Below are 23,432 nucleotides of genomic sequence, written 5' to 3' on the forward strand. Positions count from 1 at the left end.
AAAACAAACCCACAACTCAAACTCAAGGCATCAAATGAACTTCATAAGGGAAATGGAAGTTCTGAGAATCAGTTTCTTCCCCCAATTTTTTTTTTTTTGTATTTAACATAGAAAGTTACTGGAAGGAAAAAAAGGAGGGTAGACTTAGTCAATATTGCTGAAGTCCTCTCTAACTTTTCACTTCAATACTATACACTCTGCTTTCTGAGCACGGCACCATTTTTCACTTACGCTAACTAAAAGTCACTAACTTTTTGGGTTAATTTTTATTATCTGCTTATGAAAAGTTCAGTACATATAATGTTATATCCATATAATGTTGTATCCATTTTAAATTGAAGTTGGAAGTTTTATTTTCTGTAAAGTTCCCTCTTAAGTATTATATTTTAAAAAGCTGTCACAAATGATACATCTGGCTTTTTTTCCATCTCTAATGCACTTAGATCCTTTCATGTTTTCATTCCTCTTCAAGCCATCCTCTTGACTCTCCTGACTTTCTCTACCATTCTCTTTTGTTGGGTACCTTCATCCTACAACAGCACCCTCCCCCTCCAGGTCCCTTCTATGTGTTTTCTTCTCCCATTAAAATGTCAGCTCCTTGAGAGCAGGGTTTGTCTCTCTTTCTACTTCTATTTCTCTGCCTAGTGCTTAGCACAGTGCCTGGCACGTAGTAATTGCTTAAGAAGTGACTGGTGACTTCCTGAAGAATGGAATTCCAGTTTATACATAATGCTCCAAAAGCTGTTGTCATCTCTATGCTGGTCAGTATTTTCTTTAAAGTTAAAATGTTAAATAACCATCAACACTGTCATCTCTATCAGCGGATTTAAGAGCTCTGAGTAGAAAAAGAGTGGTGTACCCAAATACAGAATGTTTGATCTTTAGTTCAAGCTTGAAAAAACTTACACACAAACACACACACACGTACATGCACACGCACACACACGTACATGCACACGCACACACACGCATACACACACCACACACACGCGCACAGACACACACACACACACACACACTTACTCGTTCTTGTCCAGCTGTGTCCCAAATCAAGAATTTATGCAGCTCATTTTGATATTGGACAGTCTTGGTCATAAATGATGCTCTATGAGGATATAAATTATCAGTTTATCATAATTATTATTAATAAGACAGTATTACAATAGTAACCACATCAAAACATTATCAATTATAAAATCATCATAATTACTATGACTATGTTTACAAATATAATTGGGCATTGGATAGGTCATATCCTTCAGCTTCGATGCTTAAAAAAAAATTCCCACAGACTTTAAAGAGGAAATCAGTACAACAGAATTTTAGAGCTTTTAGACTTAGAAGGGACCCCAGCGGCCACGCAGTTTGATCTAGACTCCAAAACCAACTTCTACTACAACACATCTGACAAAGGTCATTCAGTCTTTAACTGAAGACCTCTGATGAGGGGGACTACCTTCTAAAGTAGCCCATTCCACTTCTGAATATTTCTGTTAGGATTTTTTCTTAAATCAAGCTTTAGGTCTGATGTAAGAAGGTGCCTATTTGCAACTTCCTTCCATTCTCCTAGTCTTTCAGAGCCAAGAAGAACAAGTCTCACCCTCTACCATTTAATAGCCTCTCAAATATTTAAAATTATCTTGTTCTACCTAAGTCTTTTTTTCTCCAGGATAACTATACCCATCTCCTCAAACACATCTTATGCCATTGACTCAAAGTCTTTTACCAACTTAGTTTTCTCACTCTCAAACTTTCCACCTTATGTCAAAGTCCTTCCTAAAATGTGGTACACATAAATTTAGAACTACATTCCCAAAGTCATTAAACTACAATACCCCATGATGTGTGCGTGTTCATCTTTCGTGCCGAAGAAGACCATGTCATCAGAGAAATGATGACATGATTTGCACTTGACTTTGTTTTGAGTGAGGGAGGGCTGTGCAGGTCACCAGCCTCACTTCTCCTCCAGAGCCATGTGGGTCCAGTGACCAGATGCTCATCAGGATGACTAGAGATGACCCAGGATGAGACAATTGGGGTTGACTTGCCCAAGGTCACACAGCTAATGAGTATCAAGTATTTGAGGTGAGATTTGAACTCAGGTCCTCCTGACTCCTGCACTGGTACTCTATCCACTGCACCACCTAGCTGTCCCACCCTATTATCCAGCAATATCACTACTAGACAAATACCCTGAGGAGTTAAAAATTAGGAAAAGGATTCATACATACAAAAAATAATTGAAATAGTATTTAGTGTGGTCAAGAACTGGAAATGAAATGGGTGTTCATGAACTGGGAAAGCTGAACAAATTTTGGTATGCATAACTGAATTGCTATAACTATTAAAATGATAAAAATGTTAAAATATACTTTTCAGAACTACAGATAGAAGAGTTCATAACCAAACCAAGGATAGAAAGGATCACAGCAGATAAAATGAATAATTTTGATCATGTATAATTAAAAAGTTTTTGCATAAACAAAAACAATTCAGCTTAAATTAAAAGAGAAACAGCTGGGGAAAAATAATCTTTGCAGCAAATTTCTCTGATAAAAGTCTCAAATACAAGATAGACAGAGAATTAATTCAAATTTATAAGATAGCCATTTTCCAACAAATGGTTAAAGCATATAAACAGGCAGTATTCAAAAGAAGTGATGTAAATTATCAAAAATCATAATAAAAAGGGCTTCAAATTATTAAAAATTATTTGAGAAATGAAAATTAAAAAGCAACAGTGAGGCTCTACCTCATATCCATAAGATTGGCAAAATGACAAATAGGAAAAAGACAAAATCTTGGAGGACCTGAAGAAAGCAAGCACACCAATGCATTGCTGATACAATTGTGAATTGGTCCAGTCACTTTCGAAAGCATTTGGAAGTCACTAAACTGTCTACACCCTGTAATCTTGAAATATTAATATTAGGCCTATAGGCTAGATATCAAAGAAAGAGGAAAAGGACCTATATATACAAAAATACTTATAGCATCTCTGGAAAATGGAAACTGAAGGGGTACTCACCTTTTGGGGAATGGCTAAACAAATGATGGGATATTAGTGTAAGGAAATACTATTTTACCCTAAGAAATGACAAAATGGATGTTTCAGAGGAAACTGGGAAGACCTTTATGAAATGATATGGAGTGAAATGGGTGTAACTAGAATAATTTATACGATAATTGTAAAGGAAATAAATGTTGATCAATGTAACAATAAACCAGGATGCTATAAGACTAAAGATGAAGCATACTACCTACCTCCTGTAAGAGATGATGAAATTAAAAATGAAGGAGAGATACAATTTCAGAAACAGCCAATGTGGGAATTTGTTTTGCTGTGCTATGCATAGGGATTTTATTTTTATTATTGACATTTTCCTTATTTTTATTACTTTTAATTGTTCAATGGGGAAGGAAGTAGAAGAGGTAGATAACAAATGTGTGCACACACACAAAACCTGCTCCACCGCCCCCCTCCCAAAAAGAACATATGAAGAATTCAAAGAGACTCTGGAAGACATGCATATGATGGCAGGATGAAATGAGATCAAAATGATTTAGAGGATTACCACAATAATTATAAAGCATTCTAAAATATTTCAGAGCTTTGATTCAGGGACCATTCATGACCTCAAAATATTGATAATGAAACATTCCTTCTGCTTTTTGGCAGAGGTGTTAGAATAGTTGCAGAATTAGAAATACATAAGGAAAACAAAAGAAGTTCAGAAGGGACTGAAACAAGGCAATTGTTACTATTATGTAAATTTTAATGTACACTTTTAAAAAACAGTGTAACACCAATTCAACTTTCGTCATTTTTATCCTTTGTATGCTAGAATGTTTGTGCTTATTGATTTAAGTGAATAAAAAAGGCATTCAAAAATATTAAAATAAAATAAAATGTAGTTTCCAAATATAGTTCAGCTGGTGGACAGTATAAGCAGGATTGTTACATTTCCATTCCTAGCCGATACGTCTCTCTTAGTGCAGTCTAAGTTTGCATTAGCGTTTTCTGGCTGCTGTATCATACTGCTAATTAACACTGAACTTGCAATACACTAAAACCCCCTGTAACTTTTTCAGGTGATCTGCTGTCTAGCTATGCCCCCCACCCCACTCCAGAGTCTACTGAACCCAAGTAGAAGGCTGGGTGTTTATCCCAGTTAAACTCCACCACATTAGTGTAAAACCAATTTTTTCATCTTGTCTAGATTTGGATGCTGATTGCCATCCAATTTGTCTGCTACCCCTCCTAGGTTTGAGCCATCTGCAAATCTGCTAAGCATGATATCGGTGTCTTTCTCTTAATAACTGATAACATTAAACAGTACCCAACCAAACACAGATATCTGGCACACCACAGCGAGGACCTCTAAGCTGACAAAGAACCATTAATGATTACTCTTTTAAGGCTAGTCATTTACCCAGTACAGAATTCATCTAGTTGTACTGTCATCTAGTCAACATCTCTCCACATTTTCCACAAGAACAGCACGAGATTACTTTAACAAGGGCTTTGCTAAAATCTAGGTAAAGTGTATATGCAACATTCTACTAGTTTGATAACCGTCAACAAAAGAAATGAAATTTGAATGATCTGTTCCTGATGAAGTCATGTAGATTTGCAACCATAATCACCTTATCTGGATGTTTACTATCTTATTTTAATAAATAAATTTTGGCATCTTTTGTTTTTACATTTCCTAAATTTCCCCTCATATCCCCTTTTATGCCTCTCCCCTTTGAGAGCCACTGCATATAACAAAGAATTTTTTAAAAAATTTATTTATTTTTAGTTTTCAAATTCATTTCCACAAGATTTTGAGTTCCAAATTTTCTCATCTGTCCCCACCCCATACCCCAAGACTGCATGTATTCTGATTACCCCCTCCCCCATTCTGTCCTCCCTTCTATCACCCCCCACCCCCTTTTCTTATCCCCTCCCCGTTCTATTTTCCTGTAGGGCAAGACAGATTTCTGTACCCCAATGCCTATACATCTTATTTCCCAGTTGCATGTAAAAACTGATGTTTAAAAAAAAAGTTTTAAAAACATGTTTTTGAAAGGGAGAGTTCAAATTCTCTCCCTTTCTCCCTCTTCATCCACTCTCGTTGAGGAGGAAAGCAATTTGACATAGGTTATACATGTGTAGTCATACAAATCACTTCCCTAATAGTCATGCAGTGAGACACCAACCATATTTCCTTCCATTCTATCCTCTCTTTTTGTCTTTGTCTCTCCTCAAGTGTTTGCTTCTGATTATGCCCTTCTCCCTTTCTGCCCTCCCTTCTATCATTTCCCCTCTCTTATCCCCTTCTCCTCTACTTTCCTGTACGGTATGACAGATTTCCATAGCCAGGTGAGTGTGTTTGTTATTCCCTCCTTAAGCCAAATCTGATTAGAGTAAGGTTCACTCATTTCCTCTCACCATCCCCCTTTTCTCCACTACTGTAAAAGCTTTTTCTTTTAAGTGAGATACTTTACCCCATCTACTTCTCCCTTTCTCCCTCTCCCAATATATTCCTCTCAGCCTTTAATTTTATTTTTAAGTATTATCCCTTCATATTCAACTCACCCTGAACCCTCTATCTATATAAGTATTCCATCCAACTACCCTAATACTGAGGTCTCATGAGTAACAATTATCATCTTTCCATGTAGAAATGCAAACAGTTCAACTTTAATAAGTCCTCTTTCCTATTTACCTTTTCATGCTTCTCTTAAGTTTTGTACTTAACAGTCAAATTTTCTATTCAGCTCCGGTATTTTTATCAAGAATGCTTTATCAAGAACATTTCTTCGAATGTTCATTTTTTCCCTGAAAGATTACACCCAGTGTTGCTGGGTAGGTGATTCTTGGTTTCAATCCTAGCTCTTTTGACCTCTGGAATGTTATATTCCAAGCCCTCTGATTCCTTAATGTAGAAGCTGCCAAATCTTGTGTTAACCTGACTATATTTCCACAATACTTGAATTGTTTCTGGCAACTTGCAATATTTTCTCCTTGACCTGGAAGCTCTAGATTTGGCTATAATATTTCTAGTTTTCCTTTTGGAATCTCTCAGGAGGTGATCAGTGGACTCCCTCCATTTCTATTTTACCCACTGGTTCCAGAACATTAGGGCAACATTTCATGATAATTTCATGAAAAATGATGTCTAAGATCTTTTTTTGATCATGGCTTTCAAGTAGTTCAATAATTTTTAAATTATCTCTCTTGGACCTATTTTCCAGATCAGTTGTTTTTCCAATGAGATATTTCACACTGTCTTCTATTTTTTTACTCTTTTGGTTATGTTTTATAATTTCTTGATTTCTCATAGTCATTAGCTTCCATTTGCTCCATTCCAATTTTTAAAGAATTATTTTCTTAAGTGAGCTTTTGGACCTCCTTTTCCATTTTGCCAATTCTGCTTTTTAAGGCATTCTTCTCTTCACTGGCTTTTTGGACCTCTTTTGTATTTGGGTTAGTCTATTTTTCAAAGTGTTATTTTCTTCACTATTTTTTTGGGTCTCCTTTAGCAAACTGTTGACTCATTTTTCATGATTTTCTTGCATCACTCATTTCTCTTCCCAAATTTTCCTCTACTTGATTTTCAAAATCCTTTTTGAGCTCTTTCATGGCCTGAGACCAATTCATATTTTTCTTGGAGGCTTTGGATATAGAAGTTTTGACTTTGTTGTCTTCTTCTGGCTGTATGTTTTGATCTTCTTTGTCACCAAAATGAGATTCTATAGTCTGAGGTTCTTCTTCCGCTGTCTGGTCATTTTCCCCAGCCAATTACTTGACTATTTAGCTTTTTGTTATGGTCAGGCTCTGCTTCCAGTGTGGAGGGTGTACTGTCCCAAGTTTCAGGGGTTTTGTGCAGCTATTTTTAGAGATACTTCTAGGGACCTATAAATTTGCAGTTCTTCCAGGGTGGTATGATTAAAGGAGAGGTGTCTACTCCTCTCTTGACCTGTGCTCTGGTCTGTGAGTAACCACAAGTACTCTTTTCTGCCTTGTAACTGTGAGGATTCCCTCTCCACTGCTGCCACAAGCTCTGCCACACCAGCGCTCCTCCTCACCCCACAACCACAACCCAGGAACTTGACCTAGCTCCAAGCATGGGCAAAGCTGCTTCAGTGCCAGCAAAGAGATCCCTGCAATACCCCTCTGATTAGTTGCTCAATTCCCCCACATCTATGGACCAAGAGCATAGTCACTATGGCTGCCACTGCCTCTGCCCTGGGGCTGGACCAACCACATGCCTCTCTCACCCAGGTCCAACAGATGTTTTCTACTGACTTTCTAAGTTGTCTTTGACGTATATAGTTTGAGAAGTCTGGAAACCACCACAGCTGCCAGTGATTCAGTACCTTGAGGGCTGCTCTAGGTTCCCTGGGGCCCAGTGTGTGCTGGCACCCATACTCGGATGCACTCCTTTCCCAGCCCAGTGCTGGGACCTTTCCTTCAACCTTCCAAGTTTTCTTGGACTGGAAATTTTTTCACTGTCATTTTGTGGGTTCTGTTGCTCTAGAATTTGTTTAGAGTCATCTTTTACAAGCATTTGGAGAGGTCTGGGGGAGAGTTCAAGTGAGTCTCTACTTTTATTCTGCTATCTTGGCTCTGCTTCCAGAATTTTTTAAAAGAAAGAAAAAATTCAGGTAAAACTTAAGAATTATATTTTTAAAAATCCAAAAATGTATGCAGTGTTTCACTTCTTCAAAGGACTCGAACTGTCATTTCTCTCTTTGAAGGCATGCTTGTTCTTTGTAATTTTGCATCTTTCATTTTGGATTCTTTTGCAGTTGTCCTTTCTATTTACATTGCTATTGCCATATACAACGTTTTCTTGGCTCTGCAAATTTCACTTTGCATCAGTTCATGTAAGTGTCCCTACATTTTTCTGTATTCATTCTTTTTATCATTCCTTATCATTCAGTAGTATTCCATTACACTGAGGCACTACAATTTGTTTAGTCGTTCTCTAATCAATGGGCACCTGTTCTTTTTTTTTTAACTACCTAAAAAAGGGCCACTATAAATATTTTGGATATATGAGGACTTTCTTTTTTATCAATGACTTCCTTGGGATACGTAATCAACCTTTTTAAAATGTGGCCCATAACCCAAATCAAGCTCACTGGTCTATAAACTTGCAGATTCCCTTCTTTTCCCTTTTTGGAGAATCAAGAGAACATAAACCTTTCTTCAGTTCCATAGAATTGCTTTGTTTTTTTGCCCATGATCTTTGAAATATCAATGACTGGCTCATTAATCACATCTGTCAGGTCTTTTGTATACCTAAAGATGTAGTAATCCAGTTCACAGAGCTAGAGGTGGAAGGATCTCTAAAACTTTCTAGTCCAATCTCTTCCTTTTATAGATGAGGAAGCTGAAATGATTCTCTCAACGCCACACTGTAGGAAGCACCAAAAGCAGGATGTGAACTGACTCTAAAGGTAGTGCTCTTTTCAGTGTACTTTGCTTTCTGGGCCAGGTGATTTGAATACAAAGACAACAGAGGGCTTTGTAACTACTGACTTACTTATTTTGTATGTTAACTTGCCATCATCAATTATTAGATTATTCCCTCAATTTCTTCTTTAATCATAACTGTTTATTCAGGATCAAAAGGAAACTTTTAGAACATATGTCAAACACAAAGGGAAAAAAATGCTTAGATTTAAAATGCAAAATCTTTAAAAAAAAGTCATGTTAAAAAAATCTAAGAGGTGTTTCAGTACCTAGAAATCACATCCTTTATTGAACTCTATAAATACTTTTGACAATATCATCATAGACAAAGTCTACAAAGCAGCCAAAACTAAAGAACAGAAAGATTAGAATTGTATTTTCTAAATATTTGCTACTAAGTCTGGAATTTCCTAAACAAGTTAGCTACACATTAAATATCAGATTACAAGTGATCTTAAGTATAGAATTCCCAAAGATAATTGGAGGGAAATTGGTTAGCAAATGCAAGTACTTCAAAAAGTCCTCAATTCATAAATGACTTTTTAAAGGGAAATAAATGTGAGAACTTAAAAAAAAATTTCAATTAACAAAAATTTCTATTCCCTTCTTTCCTCCTCCCCCAAATAACTTCAAATTGATGTTATGTAGAACACCTGAAATGCTGAAAAGCAGAATTCATGAATTATGCTTTTTATGTCATACTTGGTCATACTAATAACATTTTAGTATGTTCTTAGGTTCAACTCAAGGACCACCTTAATTCTCATCAGTAGTTCTCTTCCCCCCTCAGATCTGAACTTGTAACATTAAATTCCTGATACTTCATTTGTATTACTTTAAGATAAATTTTATGCAGTCTTTTAAATAGGTATTTATATACATGTCCTATTTCCCCTATTAGTAAGCACTTTGAAGGTAAGAATACTACTCTATTAATCTTTTAATTTCGCATAACATCTAGAATAGTACCTTGCCTCTAGTAAGTATTCGAAAATTACTAAATTAAATTCAAGCTATGTGTAAAGAACTTCTCAAGAAAATACACATTAAATTTTATCACCTTGATATCAGTTTCTGCAAAATAAGTCCTAAGAATTATGTAAAAGTGTAGAAAAACAAGAATTTTTAGATATTATATTAAATGAGTTATTTTCCAACAATTAGAATCTATGCTAATCAGTAGCCTTTAGTAAACTGCTATCCATACAAAGCTGCTCAATAAAAGCATGCATAATGTTTTGAAACATTTACAAACACAACTGGGACATGTAGTATGATTTTTCACTTGGGAAGTAATTTTGAAGTACTATAAGGTACTCCTACCAAGATTTTCCAACTGAATTCTAGAATATTATCTATAAATTCAGAACATTATTTTCTTCCAGTTATAGTGGTAAAATTTTACTTAATCTCAAAACAGTCACTGAACAGAAACCTATCATTACCTCAAACTCAATCAGTTCAGCTGTTTAAAATACTTGAATTACCAGTCCATAAAGGAGCTTGATTACAAAGAGCTGAGAAAGGCATGTTATAATTAAAAAAGAAAATTTCAGCAATGTGATTAACCATTACACTTTAATGAAGCTTAAGAAACCAAGCAAAACTGTACCCTACAAAACAATATGCCAAAGCTGAAGCACAAGAATGGGAAAGTCATCTAGAAAATTTTGGAGAGAATTACTTAGACAATTCTTTTTTTCTGTAAGTTCCTAATTTGTGACATCCCTCCCCCCTTACCAATTCATGGGGATAATGAAATATATTAAACACATTTGCCTAAAAATTCTGATATAAATGTGGGACAGAAATAAACAGGTAAGAAAGCTTGGAAGGTTTCTTACTCAACTGTATGACATAATCAGTATTCTAGTTCTACTTTCAATTCTTCTCTTTCCCTTTGTAATATATTCTCTCATCTCAATAAGTTTCGAATTCATGACACTGGCCAAAAGCTTTTTTATTTTTCCATGCTAACCACAATATTTTTAGTAACTGTGATCCAGCATAAGAGTAATTTTCTGATTGGAATTTCTGAGGTGCAGAAAAACAATAAGCAGAATCATTGGCCTTCTCCCTCAGCTTTAAGCCAGGTTCCATTTCAAGAAAAATCAACCTCCCAGGATACAACAGCTGTGACTCAATTTCTAAGGAGTGTTTCCAGTCCTTTCCAATGCAGCAAGTAATTACTTATACAAAAGAGGAACTAATCCACTATTTATATCTTACTTAACCCATTTAGCCTGAGCAGCTATTTTGCCAGTCCAGTGACTTTCACTTAAGTCACTATCCTGTGAAGTCTGATTTTTATTATGGACATTCCCTCTATCTACCTAGGTACTGTACCCTTGCTAGATACAGTGACTTAACAGGGCTTAGAGCAATCAATCCCCTTATCTATGATTACACAGCTTAGTGTCAGAAGATGGGACTTGAAAGTAGATCATGTTGCCTCCTTACATGTTTGGTTTGGCTTTTGTGATTTCATTGGTGTAAAATTCACTGTGGGACAAAAAAGCAGATCTTCCACTTATAATCTTAAAGCTGCCTGGGGCCCACAAAGTGAAACGACTTGCGTAGGATGACAGAGCTTATATGGGTCAAAAGCAGGATTTGAACCAGATCTTCTTATTCTCAGACTAGCTCTCTTTTCACTATGCCATACTGCCTTTCAAGTTACCTTGCAGTTGATGTAAAGGTTTGCTGAACTGAAATAACAAATTTGTATACCATGTTCTCAAATATGACAAATCATTAGAATAACTGAACAATATATCAGTATTTTTATTTTTAATCCTTTCATGGAGATACCTTTTCCCTACCCTTCTTTGGACAATAGGAAGCCTTTATATCAAGTAGGCTCTTTTCTTTTTCCGTTATATGACAGTGATTTCATTCTTTCCTGACTTCAATTTCAATCTAAACATACTATAATTTAAGAAGAAAATTTCCACATTTTAAAATCCATATTCTGATATCAAGTATTTGATATTATCTCATTAAGTATTTGATACTACCTCAAAGTTAAGATGGAGAAAATAACTTTTTCTTCCAATAATCCTTAAATATTCTAGCTGTCATCCAAGGCGGATTATGTTTATTTTTCTAGTTCCCATATCTGAAAGCCTGTCCTTTCCTCTAATCTAATTGTGCACTACTTCTGCCTGTAGTTCACTATCCTACTAACCTCCTAAATCTGCAAAGTAATCCCTGAAATAAATTAGATATTCTCACAATTATTTTTCTCAATTTCTTCTCCAACCTCCAAAACACTTCCCTGACATTTATTCTAAATAATTTGGGAGGTTAAAAAAAATTCCATAAGGTTGCTCCTTAAATTGCATGCAAGATTCTTTGGCACCCAAATTATAGTTTCATTTTCAAAAGCTGTAATTTAGTTGCTTAAGATATACAGATTTCTTTTTAAAAACCAATCTCTGCTCCTTACTCTATCTAGGTAGGTTCTCAATATCATCTCTCAACTACAATTTCCATTCATATCACTTTCTAAACTTGGACTACCTCTCATATATTTTTCATAGTATCCTGTAATGCTACCTTTTACAAAGTATATAGCCTAAGTTATCAATAACAGTAAAATATTTTCATAATATATTTCATCACACATTTTTCTGCATTTTTGTTTGTAACTAGCTATAGTTATGGCTACATAAAAATCTTATTTCAAATAAATCTCTAGACGTAGGGATCTGGGGAATAACAAATGGTACAGAGACATCCATTTGATGGCAATAAATTCAAGGATGCATTTCAACAGTGAGTACTCAACTCTTAAACCAATGAAAATTACAACTTTTGTAATTTTTTGTACTTTAGTAGGCAGGTTTCTGAAATTGCCACAGTGGAAAATTCATCAACTGCTGACCAAAATCTTAGTGATGAACCTTTTCAAAAAAGTTTTGTTGGTTCTCAGATGTTAAACCCTGATCACCAAGTTTCTACTTGGCAGAACCACCAGGAATTGTGTTCTAATGAAATAGCCTTCAAGAACCTAGAATGACAACCACACTACAATAAGCATCAGAAGAGGACTTAAATGGAGGAAATGTTCACCATATTACTTTAAAATATTCCTTCTTTGCTTTAAAGAAACAAATCTCCTTCTGGATAGGATAACTGATTTGTGCAGTTAACAGTTTAAACTAACTCAGCATTAAAATTTTGTCTAGAAATTGAGAGCTGGAAATAGTATTCAAAAAGAAAATATTCGAATAGCTAGAATTTTGACTTTATACATAAACCTAAATGAGTATTTGTTACCTATATAATATGTTTGAGTGTTATGTGGATTGAGTCACTTCAGAAATGACTCAGTATGAAGTGGGTCACTACTGAATCACAAAAAATATTTACTTCAGTTTTCAATCATTTGCAAGATTCCTTTGCAGGTAGTAATTGGCCATCCTTTATTACTGGGAGATTGATGGGATCATACATTTAAAGACATGTACATACATGGTTTTTTCCTTAAGAATTTTGCAAAAGCAGTCATTATAGCAAGAGCTAATGGGCTTAATTCTATGCCTTCAAGTATGAAGCAACATATTTTGAATAAAAAGAACTATGAACTAAAAACTGGAAATTAAAATTTCTCATATCAAATAAGCGGATATTTCAAGGATCTGTGATTTAATAAGTCTAAGTACTTCACTGCTCCATTACCATTCAATTGTGGGGAGAAGGTTCTTAATTTGGTGTCCACAAAATTGTTTTTAAAAAATACTGTGATAACTGTACTTCAATAGAATTAGTTTCCTCTAATCCTGTGTGTTCTATTTTATGCATTTAAAAATATTGTGAGCTGACCATAGACTTCACAGATTGCCAGAGGTCTATGACACAGAAAAGGTAAAGAGACACTGACTTAAGTGGTCTTTAAAGATTGCTATAACTAAAAAATTCATCACCTTACCACCAACTAGGTGACAAGACTTTCTGAACTTAGTTAGATGTTCCTCGAATAGCAATCTGTCACAGGACTTGTATTCAAAGCACTTCCAGTTTAGGACTGCCAAAGCTTGCAATCCACTGGCATAATCTTTGAGAATCCAGAGTCATCCATTTGTACAAAAATATTTGTAACAGTTCTTTCGGTAATGTTAAAGAAACAGAAACTGAGGGAAATGGACCTTCAATTGGAGAATGGCTGAAGAAATTAAGGAATATGAATGCCATAATATTGTACTATAAAAAGTAATGAAAGGGAGTAAGAAAAAAATAAGATTCTTTTGAGAAGTGATTTAGAGCGAAATGAGCACAACCACAGAACTTTTACAACAAAAAGCACAATGTAAAGACAAACAACTTTAAAAGACTTAAGAAGTCTGATTAAACCATGACTCGAGATGTGAATAATGATATATACTATCCATCTCCTGACACAAAGTTGCAACAGACTTTAGGTGTAGAATTAGACATACTTATGAGAGGGAGAATTATTTTGCATGAGTAAGCATACATGTTACAAAGGTTTCATTTTTACTTTTCCAACCGGGTAGTGGTGGAAAGGGGAAAAAATAAATGCTTGTTCACAGAAAAAAAATTACTATGCAAAAGTCATCCTCCCTCCCAAAACCAAAACAACAACAACAACAACAACAACAACAACGAAACCAAAACCCAGGTTCACCTACAGGCCGTAATCAGGGTAGATGTTTACTGGAGGTTCCAATATATAATGAAATTATTATTCTCTACCCCAGACCATCTTTTGGTTAACAGAAAAATAGCAAAGATTCATCATACTTTAACACAGGAGACAAAACTACAAAATAATATAGTAAACATCTTAATTTAGGGGTTGGATTACAACAGTTCTATTGCTTTAAAGGAGTCCACAGTAATGGAAGCAAAATAGCAGCACCTCTTTCCTATAGGAAATACTTAGTGATGTAAAGACTTCACAGGATCACAGATTTTGAGTTATGTCACTAAAGTAGTAAGTGGCAAAGCCATGATTTTAACTCAGATTTTTTAAAACTATAAATCCAGCTCTTTCCATCACTACACATCTCTATATCCTTATCTAAAGCTCCTCTTCACACACCCTCCATCCTTTCCCCACAAACCTTAGCACTGCCAATCATTCAGTCATCTCTTCCTACTGCACACTCCAACTCCATCATATGCAAACATAAAAACATACATATTCACCACCTTGTCCCCCTTCTCAGTGCTCATAACTGAGGCCATTAGAAGAGACTAAGAGATAAAACATTCAGAATCTCCATGTTTGACATACAGAGGAGGTCCTGCCTCCACCAAGGAGTTAAGACTCTTGGCCCTCTCTTTCCCTCCCCCTCTGACTGGGCAGACATCAGGGAATTTTTTCCAGATGTACTATTTAAGGAGGGGGTCCAGGGCAGGTAGCACATCAGTTCTAACCTAGCTATAGGACTTCATCATGGCCTGGTGTCGGGCCCTCACTTTTCAGTTTCTTTTTGTCATCTTTCCCCATCAGATTGGGGGCTCCTTGAGAGCAAGTAGTCTTTTGCTTTGCTTTGTGTCTCCAGAAATTAGTACAGCGTCTGGCACAAAGCAGATAATTCATAAATATTCACTGATTGACCTACTACCTCAGTATCCTAGCCACAGACCCCAGGAACAATTCTCTTCTTGGTGCTAAAGTTTTGTAAACTGCTCTAGAGCTCAGATGGAGCCAAGGTTACAAAGAAGGCTTCCTGTAGCTACCATTACTTTCATGCTAGGAAATTTATTAGGAATTTCTAGAAAATAGAACTTTTCAAAGTTTTCCTTATGTGCCAGCAAATAGCATTATTACTTCTAGTGTGTAAATTATGGGAGAGTTTGGAGTGTGAGGTTGTATTCTTCAAGAGCAAAATAAACCTAGTTAATTTTAGGAGCAAACTTGCCAGAAAGGGCTATGCTTATGAAGAAATTGTTACGTTTCCTTTTGTTTTATTGTAAAGACTACTACTAACGTTCGAGGATAATTAACACATAATTTTATTTAATTTATGTGCAATTACATACATACATTGTGATCATATACATGTGGCAGGAAAGGAACTCAGAAGTTACCTAATCCAAACCTGTTTATTTTATAGATGTGGAAACTGGACCTCAGAAAAGTTAAATGACTCATCCAAAGTCAAATACCTAAGGAGTGGGAAGGCCTAGATTGAAAACCAGGACCTCTAATTCTAAATCCAACATTCTTTCCACTCTTCCATTTATTGATAAGCAAATTTATTTTATATGAAACTTTTATGTAAAAATGTATTTTTGTAAAGTCCAAAGGACATTAATTACCATGATAATTTCTGAAATGTGTGTATATCTTAAAGCTCTCTGGACCCTCTTCTCTCTCTATGCTCTTTTACTTGGTAACTTCATCAGCACTAACGGTTTCATTATCATCTCTATGAAGGTGACTCCCAGACCTATGTATGCAGTCAGTATCTCTCTTCTGATTTCAAAACAGGCACCTCCAATTGTCTGTTGGACACTTCCACCATAGGAAAATCAAGTATGTCCCAAAAGGATTTCATTATATTTCTGCATAAGCCCACAACTCTTCCCTATTATTTTCAATATCCTCACCATCCTTCCCATGCCCAAACCCTCAGAACTACCCTCAAATCCTCCTTTCCCTCATACCATGCATTTAGTCAGCTGCTTAATTGTGTCATTTCTACTAACAATCTTTCTCAAATTTGTTTTCTCTCTGCTTTGGGTTACCACTCTAGTTCAGGATCTTATCACTTATTCTAGAATACTGCAAACACCTCTTAATTGGACTTTCTATTTTGAGCCTCTCACCTCTCTAATCCTTCCTCCACAGAGTTTCTAAGAGACAAGTCTGACCATTTCACTCCCCTACTCAACCTCCATTGGCTCTCTACTATACATCCAGGATCAAATCTGAACTCCTGTTTGGCATCTGAAGATACTGACAACCTGACCCAACTTCCCTTTCCAGACTTGTGTATTACTTCCTTTCCTACCTTCTGATATGATTCTATGGACTAGTCAAACTGGTCTTCTTCTGGTTCTTCACATGTGACACTCCATTTCTGTCTCCATGCATTTGTACTGGTTGTCCTTCATGTATGGAATGCACTCTTCTTCACTTTTCTTTCCCAGAATTCTTGGCTTCCTTCAGCTCCACTCAAGTGCCACCTTCACAAGAAGCCTTTCTTGACTTCCTTTCATCAGCCCCTCCCTCCCCATTCACTTCACATTTATTTTGTATATATAAGCTATATCCCCCAACAGAATGTAAACTCTTGAGGGCAGGGACCATCTCATTTTTGTCTTTGCATGCCCAATGCCTAGCATAGTTTCAGGTACATAACAGTAAGTGCTTAATAAATAAATACTCATTTCTCATTCACAGGGGAGTTTCATTAAAGAAAATGATAGCTCTCAAATTATCTGACCCAACATGAAAAACACTAGCTGAAGTTTTACAACACTTTCATTTGAAAATATTTTGAAGACATTTTTAAAGTTGATATTAAATAACTCATTTCTTACCCTATTGTTGGGTTGATGTTTGGATCAAAACTGTCTTCTACAAAACGCCATACAATACTTGATTTACCTACACCTGTATCCTGAAAAATAAGGATTTTGTGAGTGAATATTTACGTATGTCACTGATAACCATCTTTTTGATGAAAGTTTAAAATTTCTGATTAAAAAAACCAACTTCACAAGTGTATATATACCAAGGGAAATATCATAAAAACTCAGCCAAACAATTAGGAGATTTCATGATATCTTAAAAAGGGAGGTTTTGTATAGTCAAGAGGTGGGGAACCTGTGACCTCGAGGTCACAGGTGGCCCTCTAGATCCTCAAGTACAGCCCTTTGACTGAATCTCCCCAGATTTGTTCTGTGAAGTTTGGATTCAGTCAAAGGGCTGCACTTGAGGACCTAGAGGGCCACATGTGGCCTCAAGGCCGAAGGTTCCCCACTCCTGGTGTAGTCTATAAATGACAAGATTTTAAAGAACCAACTATTTGTTCAAAAACTGAAATTTTTTTATGAATGAAAAATAAGCAAATCAATAGTTCCAGAAGCAGTTTTGGGTAAGTCTTGACTATTCCCAACCACACCCAATAAGTAAAGAATTAGATATGACATGTAAAAAATGTTTTAGGGATAAACTCAAAGGAGCCCCAAGTACCTCCTCTTTCAGGCTGTGGAAAGTATGCTTCAAACTGCAAATGTGACCAAGAGACAGGAAGCTGAAGTTTCAGCATCAATTTTGGGTTTCCTGATAAGATAGCAATCACATTATAAATTCTGTATCTTCACATTTCTTTCTGCACATTAAGTTTATTTCAGAAATGCATTCCACAGCCATAAGTTCATTTAAAAAATTAGGCCAAAGAAGTTGAAAGGTATCTTTCTGGCACTTGCATTTTATTAAGATTTAATGCGCTAATCCTGGTTTAGATTTTATGCTGTTAGAAGTTATTTTTTTAAAAAAAATTTCTAGAATAACCAAAGAGGTAGGTACTGTAGGTAAATAAGATGATGGGGAGGTCATGAAAATGTGTGATGGGATTCCTTCTCCGGGGGATGAGAACAGGTGGGAAAGAGGCGTTTTCACTTTCTTAGTGGGAGTTCAGAAAAAGAGAAGACCCGGGCAGGGTTTCATTTCTTACCACTGCTAAATGAGACAGGGTTTGTAAAGCACTTAGCAGAGTGCCTGTCACATAGCAGGTACTTAATAAATGCTTTTTTAAAGTTTAAAAAAACAGAAAGAAAAGAGAACCCAAGCAGGAGGGAAAGTACAGGAGGTGGAAGGGAAAGTGGAAGGGAATTAAGTGTGGGGAAAGTGTGAGGGGTTAAGGGGCAAGAATTCCCAGTCAAAGCTGGTGAGCGATAGTGGATGGTTCAGAGAAAACGGGGGGCAGGAGGGAGGAGAGGAAAAGGGGCGGCTGGTGCCAGGGAGGAGGCTCCCGGGCGCTCCCAGGTGGCATCTGCCTCTCCAGAACGGGGGGCGTGCGGCGGAGGCTTGGTCCTCCCTGGGAGAGCCGGGAGGTACAGGAGGCCCAAAGGAGCGGAGGCCGGGCCGGAGGGGAGGGACAAGCAGGCCCGGCTCCCGCCCGTCCCGCAGCCCTCCCGGCGGGCGAGAGCCCACTTACCCCCAGCAGACAAACTTTCAGTTCCCTCAGCGCCATGTCCAGGGAGCCCGGCCTGCCGCCGCCGCTGCCACCGCCCTAAGGAGGAGAGGGAGTGCCCCGGCCCAGAACGAACATCCCCAGGCCAACCAGGCTCCAGCCCCCGGCAGTGGGGGCGAGGCGGCGTCGGGAGGCCCTGAGCGCCCTCCCCGCCGCCGCCCCGCTGGGGCCTCCTCAGGCTGGTGCCGCCGCCGCCGCTGTCCCGCGTGAGATGGCCTGTCCTCCCGCCTGGGGGCCGACCGCCCGCCTCAGCAGCTAGACTCGCAGCCGTGCCGGCCGCGTCGCCACCGAGAAGCCGCAGCCGCCGCCATCTTGGGGAGCCCGGAGGGTCACCTGACCTGCCCTCCCACCTCGGGAGCCACCTTCGCCTGCAGGGAGGGGGGAGGAGGCGGGCGCCGACGCCGCTTTTCCCAAATTTCCGCGAGCTCCGGGCGGGGAGCAGCCCCCGGAGGCCTCCTAGTCACTGCTCCTCCTCGGCCCCAGCCCCGTTCCGGGCGTGCGGAGGCGGGGCGAGGGGATGGGTCGGGAGGAGCTGGCCGCTCCTCCCCTTCGCCCGGCTCGCCCAGTGGGTCTCCCTCCCTCTCCCCCCTCCCCCGGCCCCGCTTCCTTCAGGCCCATTTCAAGATGGCGGGTGAGTGGAGCCGAGACTCCTTGGGCTGCAGCTGTTGCTGTTTCTTCCTCCTCCTCCTCCTCCTCCTCCTCCTCCTCCTCCTCTAGCTTCTCCTCCTCCTTCTTTCCCCCCCCTCCTCCTCGTCCTCCTCGTCCTCCTCGTCCTCCTCCTCCACCCTCCCGCCCGGTCCGGGCGGCCGTCCCGGATCCGGCCGTCCCCGGGTTCCCCCGCCTGCCCCTTCCCCAGCCCCGCTCCCGGTGCTCCCTGCGCCGCTGGTGATCTCTTATCTCTCTTGGTTTTCAGAGATCCCCTTGTATTTTGTGGACTTGCAGGATGACTTAGATGATTGTAAGTAACAGTTCTGGCCTCCTCCCCTCCCTCGTCCTCCTCCTCTTCGTCCCCTGGCCCTCGGAGGGCCCCTCCTTCCCTGCTGCCCTCCCTGCCGTTTTGGGGGTGCGGGTGAGGCCCCCCGGGAGGGGGACACTTCATCCTCCTCTTCCTCCCCCCCTACTTCTCCACTTGGATTGTGATGATGACAGTTTCTGGAAGTGACAGGCTCCCCACTCTGTCCGGGGTCCTCTTTGGACTTGGGGGTTTGGGGGAAGGGTGTCTCTTCCCGACCATTTTGGGGAGCAGGCACGATCCTTGCTCTTGAAGGTCTCTCCTGCATTCTCCCAAAAGGGGAATTGGGCGGTGATGGGGGAACGCCTTGCGCCCGCCTGCCTCGCTGGGGGGTGTGGGTGGGGTGGGGCCGACATCAGGATACTTTGTAACCCCGAGTTTCTTTAGGTGGGAGGGGGCGTTCCTTGTTCTGGCAGGAGGATGGTTTGAATTGCCCTGGGTTTTCCCGTGGCACCTTTGAAAGAGTAGGAGACCCATAGTAAGGTACGAGTGTGACCGAAGGAGGAGGCTCAGCCCTGGCCAAGTACTTAGGGATTTATAAAAGTGCCCTGGAGAGAAGCTGGGTACTGCTTCTGCATTCCGAGGTGCCACATTCTGCCCGTGACCCTGGGCAAGTCACTTTTCTTCTCTGGGACTGGATTTCCTCTTCTGTAAAGTGAGGGGCTTGGGCTACATGGCTCTTAAGAACTCTACCGTGGTTACATGATCCTGTGAGTTGGATTGTTTCTTATTTCTTCCTACTTGCTATTTATTGATCCCTCCCTAAGGAGAGGATTTTTTGTTTAGTGGAATCGTTTTAAAGGCAAGTATTGAATTAGGATCTTTGTTGGGAAATTTTTCACACGAGTTTTATAAGGAATTGGGACTATTTCATTTCATGAAAAAATGGACAGGTGAGGAAAACATTAAATGTCATTCTCCTAATGAAAAATTGTTTCCTTTAAGAAATACATACATTATCTTCCCCATAATGCTCCACTATATCTTTAAACACAGTATTCTAAATTCTACTTTTTGGGTATGCATGGGATGAAGACTAGGAGTTACTTTACAAAAGTAAAAAACTGTTTGCTGGCATTTTTCATTGGTCCCTTTAAAAACATTCCTACCCCTTATTAATGGTACACACTAGGTAAGTGGATCAGAGGTTACATTCGTGAGGAGGTGGGATAATTTTGTTTCCCAAACTGTATATGTGCTTTTTAGCTATTTTTAATTTGTTGGTTGCAGTGTGTACTTTTTGACTTAAGCACAGAGATTTTAGTAGGTGCTTACTGTTGGTTGATAAAGTTTGAGATTTTATTTTCTTAGTCTTTATTTTATTAGTTTTAGTCAAATTTGGCTTTTTTAGTAGCATGAAACAGGGTGACTAGCCATCTAAATCAGTCATATTAGAAAAATGTATTTTAAGTTTGCTAGCCTACTAAAACAATTTAAGTTCCTTTTCTTTTAAGTAACAGGTATAGAGAAAAGTTTATATCTAGCACTGTATGTGGTTTTATATAGGTGAGATGGAGCTTCCATCTTTGTAGCTCTTCTTGAATGTTAAGGATATAATCCTGGTCATGATAAAAATGTTTATACATTTTTGGTAGTTTTTTCAAGCACACTAAGTGGTAGAGACTGAGGGATCCTAACATCAAACTCCCCCTCACTCCCTATTTCCAGGTGTTTCAGCTGTTCTAGTCCAGTCCTCTCCCTAATGCTGCCTTCTCCATGAACACTTCCTTTTCTGTTCCAACTAAAAACAATTTTTCTCTCATCATATTTTTCACAGCACTTTGCTTGGACACATTCTTGAACACTTAACATACTTTTTCTTGTATCATTTATTTGTGTACATCTCTGCTGTGTTCTTTAAAAGATGCCCTCCAAAAGGTTTTTGATGAAGCTTCAGAATTTAAATTTGTCTCCAAGGTGTTTTGTATATATACAAGATTTACTTGCTCAGACAAGTGACACTGTTTTTATACACCTATGTTTAGGAAAAATTCTGAAATCTTGGATGCAGACCTTAACATTTGCAAACTTATGTAAAGATGACACTTTAGTTCTAAATGATTCATGGCAGGGCTCTAATATTTTTGGAGATAGCTTATGATGGTTTATAATTTTTTTTACATGAGTGGAGCTACAACTGCCCGTGTTGCTAAGCATGAAAAATGATTATGCCTAAAGTAATGACATCTAGAATCAGGGCACAGATTTAAAATTAGGATTAGACAATAAAATAGTGTACAAAATTATAAAATCATAGAATTTCAGAAATGAGAAGAATCATATCAAAATGAACTTTGTGAACAAGACATTCTATTTTAACTACTCAGTTTGTTCCCAGGTTGGAACTAAATTGTCAAAATCTTATAGTAAATGATGAAGGAGATAGTTTCAGAAAAATCTAAGAAGCCTTAACATAAACTGATGCATAGTGATGTGGACAAAACCAGAGCAGTTTACATAGTAAGAGCAAAATTGTAAAATAAATCAACTGTGAGAGACTTAGTAACTGATCAGCACAGTGACCCACCACAATTCCGAAGGTGTTGATGAAACATACTATCCATCTCCATACAGAAAACTTAGGGACTCAGAGTACAAAGTGAAACATTTTTTTAAAAATTGTTTATTTATTTTTAGTTTTCAACATCTACTTTCATATGATTTTGAATTTTAAATTTTCTCTCTCTCCCTTATTCCTCTTCCCCTTCCCTAAGAAGGTGTGCTGTCTGATATTCACTGTATACATGCATCCATATTAAACATATTGTCACATTAGTCATGTTGTACAGAAGAATTAAAACCAATGGGAGAAACCATGAGAAAGATGAAACAAAGCAACAACAAAAGAGAGCAAATAGTCTGCTTCACTCTGCATTGAGACTCCATAGTTCTTTCTCTGGATATGGACAGCATTTTCTATCAGGAGTCCTTTGGACTTGTCTTAGATCCTTGCATTGCTGAGAAGAATTAAATCTATCAAAATTAGTCATTGCACAATATTGCTGTAACTGTGTACAGTGTTCTCCTGGTTCTGTTCACTTCACTCAGTATCAGTTCATATAAGTCTTTCCAGGTTTTTCTCAAGTCCACCTGCTCATCATTTTTTATAGCACAGTAGTATTCCATTATATTCATGTACCACAACTTGTTCAGCCATTTCCCAAATGATGGACATCCCCTCAATTTCCAATTCTTGACCACCACAAAAAGAGCTGCTATAAATATTTTTGTACATATGGGTCCTTTTCCGATTTGTATGATCTCTTTGGGAAGTGGTATTACTGGATCAAACAGTATGCAGATTTTTATAACCCTTTGGGCATAATTCCAAATTGCTTGCCAGAATATTTGAATCAGTTCACAACTTCATCAACAATGCAGTAGCGTTCCAGTTTTCCCATATCTTCTCTAACATTTATCATTTTCCTGTTTTGTCATGTTAGACAATCTGATAGGTGTGTTGTATCTCAGCGTTGTTTTGATTTGCTTTTCTCTAATAGTTATTTAGAGTATTTTTTATGTGACTAGATAGCTTTCATTTTGTGAAGCATTTTTTCTCTTTTTCTTGCTTTTTTCCTCCCTCTGGTGTAGCAATTTGTTTTTCATGACTTCCTATTTGCAACTGATTTTCTATTTCTTGCCTTCTCAGTGGGTGGAGGGAGAGAATTTGGAACTGAAAATAAAATAAAATTGAATTTAAAAAAAGAATCTAAAACAAACTGATTTGTTAATTCTATGTTGAATTGCCATTCTACAACTTTTTACAAATGAA

The 23,432-nt window shown here is 38.2% G+C and overlaps 2 protein-coding genes across 6 annotated transcripts in view; one reads left to right on the top strand and one right to left on the bottom strand.

The window, feature by feature from the left end:
- Nucleotides 1–18,749, bottom strand: part of RAB22A (RAB22A, member RAS oncogene family) — a 30,613-nt gene extending 11,864 nt beyond the window's left edge. For both annotated transcript variants that reach the window (XM_072633446.1, XM_072633445.1), the window contains exons 1-3: nucleotides 18,613–18,749; nucleotides 16,991–17,070; nucleotides 1,024–1,105 (exon numbers count right to left, since the gene is read on the bottom strand). In XM_072633446.1, the coding sequence (XP_072489547.1) occupies nucleotides 1,024–1,105; nucleotides 16,991–17,070; nucleotides 18,613–18,648 (198 nt within the window). In that variant the 5' untranslated portion in view covers nucleotides 18,649–18,749. The remainder of the gene's footprint in view (nucleotides 1–1,023; nucleotides 1,106–16,990; nucleotides 17,071–18,612) is intronic.
- A 415-nt stretch (nucleotides 18,750–19,164) lies between these two features.
- The window catches only part of LOC140519912 (serine/threonine-protein phosphatase 4 regulatory subunit 1-like), a 71,269-nt gene continuing 67,001 nt past the window's right edge, over nucleotides 19,165–23,432 (top strand). For 2 of the 4 annotated variants that reach the window (XM_072633434.1, XM_072633438.1), the window contains exons 1-2: nucleotides 19,165–19,279; nucleotides 19,562–19,606. In XM_072633434.1, coding sequence (XP_072489535.1) covers nucleotides 19,273–19,279; nucleotides 19,562–19,606 — 52 coding nt within the window. In that variant the 5' untranslated portion in view covers nucleotides 19,165–19,272. Of the gene's footprint in view, nucleotides 19,280–19,561; nucleotides 19,607–23,432 lie in introns of those variants that run through there. The other 2 variants (XM_072633435.1, XM_072633436.1) reach the window with 2 other exon arrangements.

The sequence above is a fragment of the Notamacropus eugenii genome, chromosome 1, assembly GCF_028372415.1.
Source record: "Notamacropus eugenii isolate mMacEug1 chromosome 1, mMacEug1.pri_v2, whole genome shotgun sequence".
NCBI classification, from domain to species: domain Eukaryota; kingdom Metazoa; phylum Chordata; class Mammalia; order Diprotodontia; family Macropodidae; genus Notamacropus; species Notamacropus eugenii.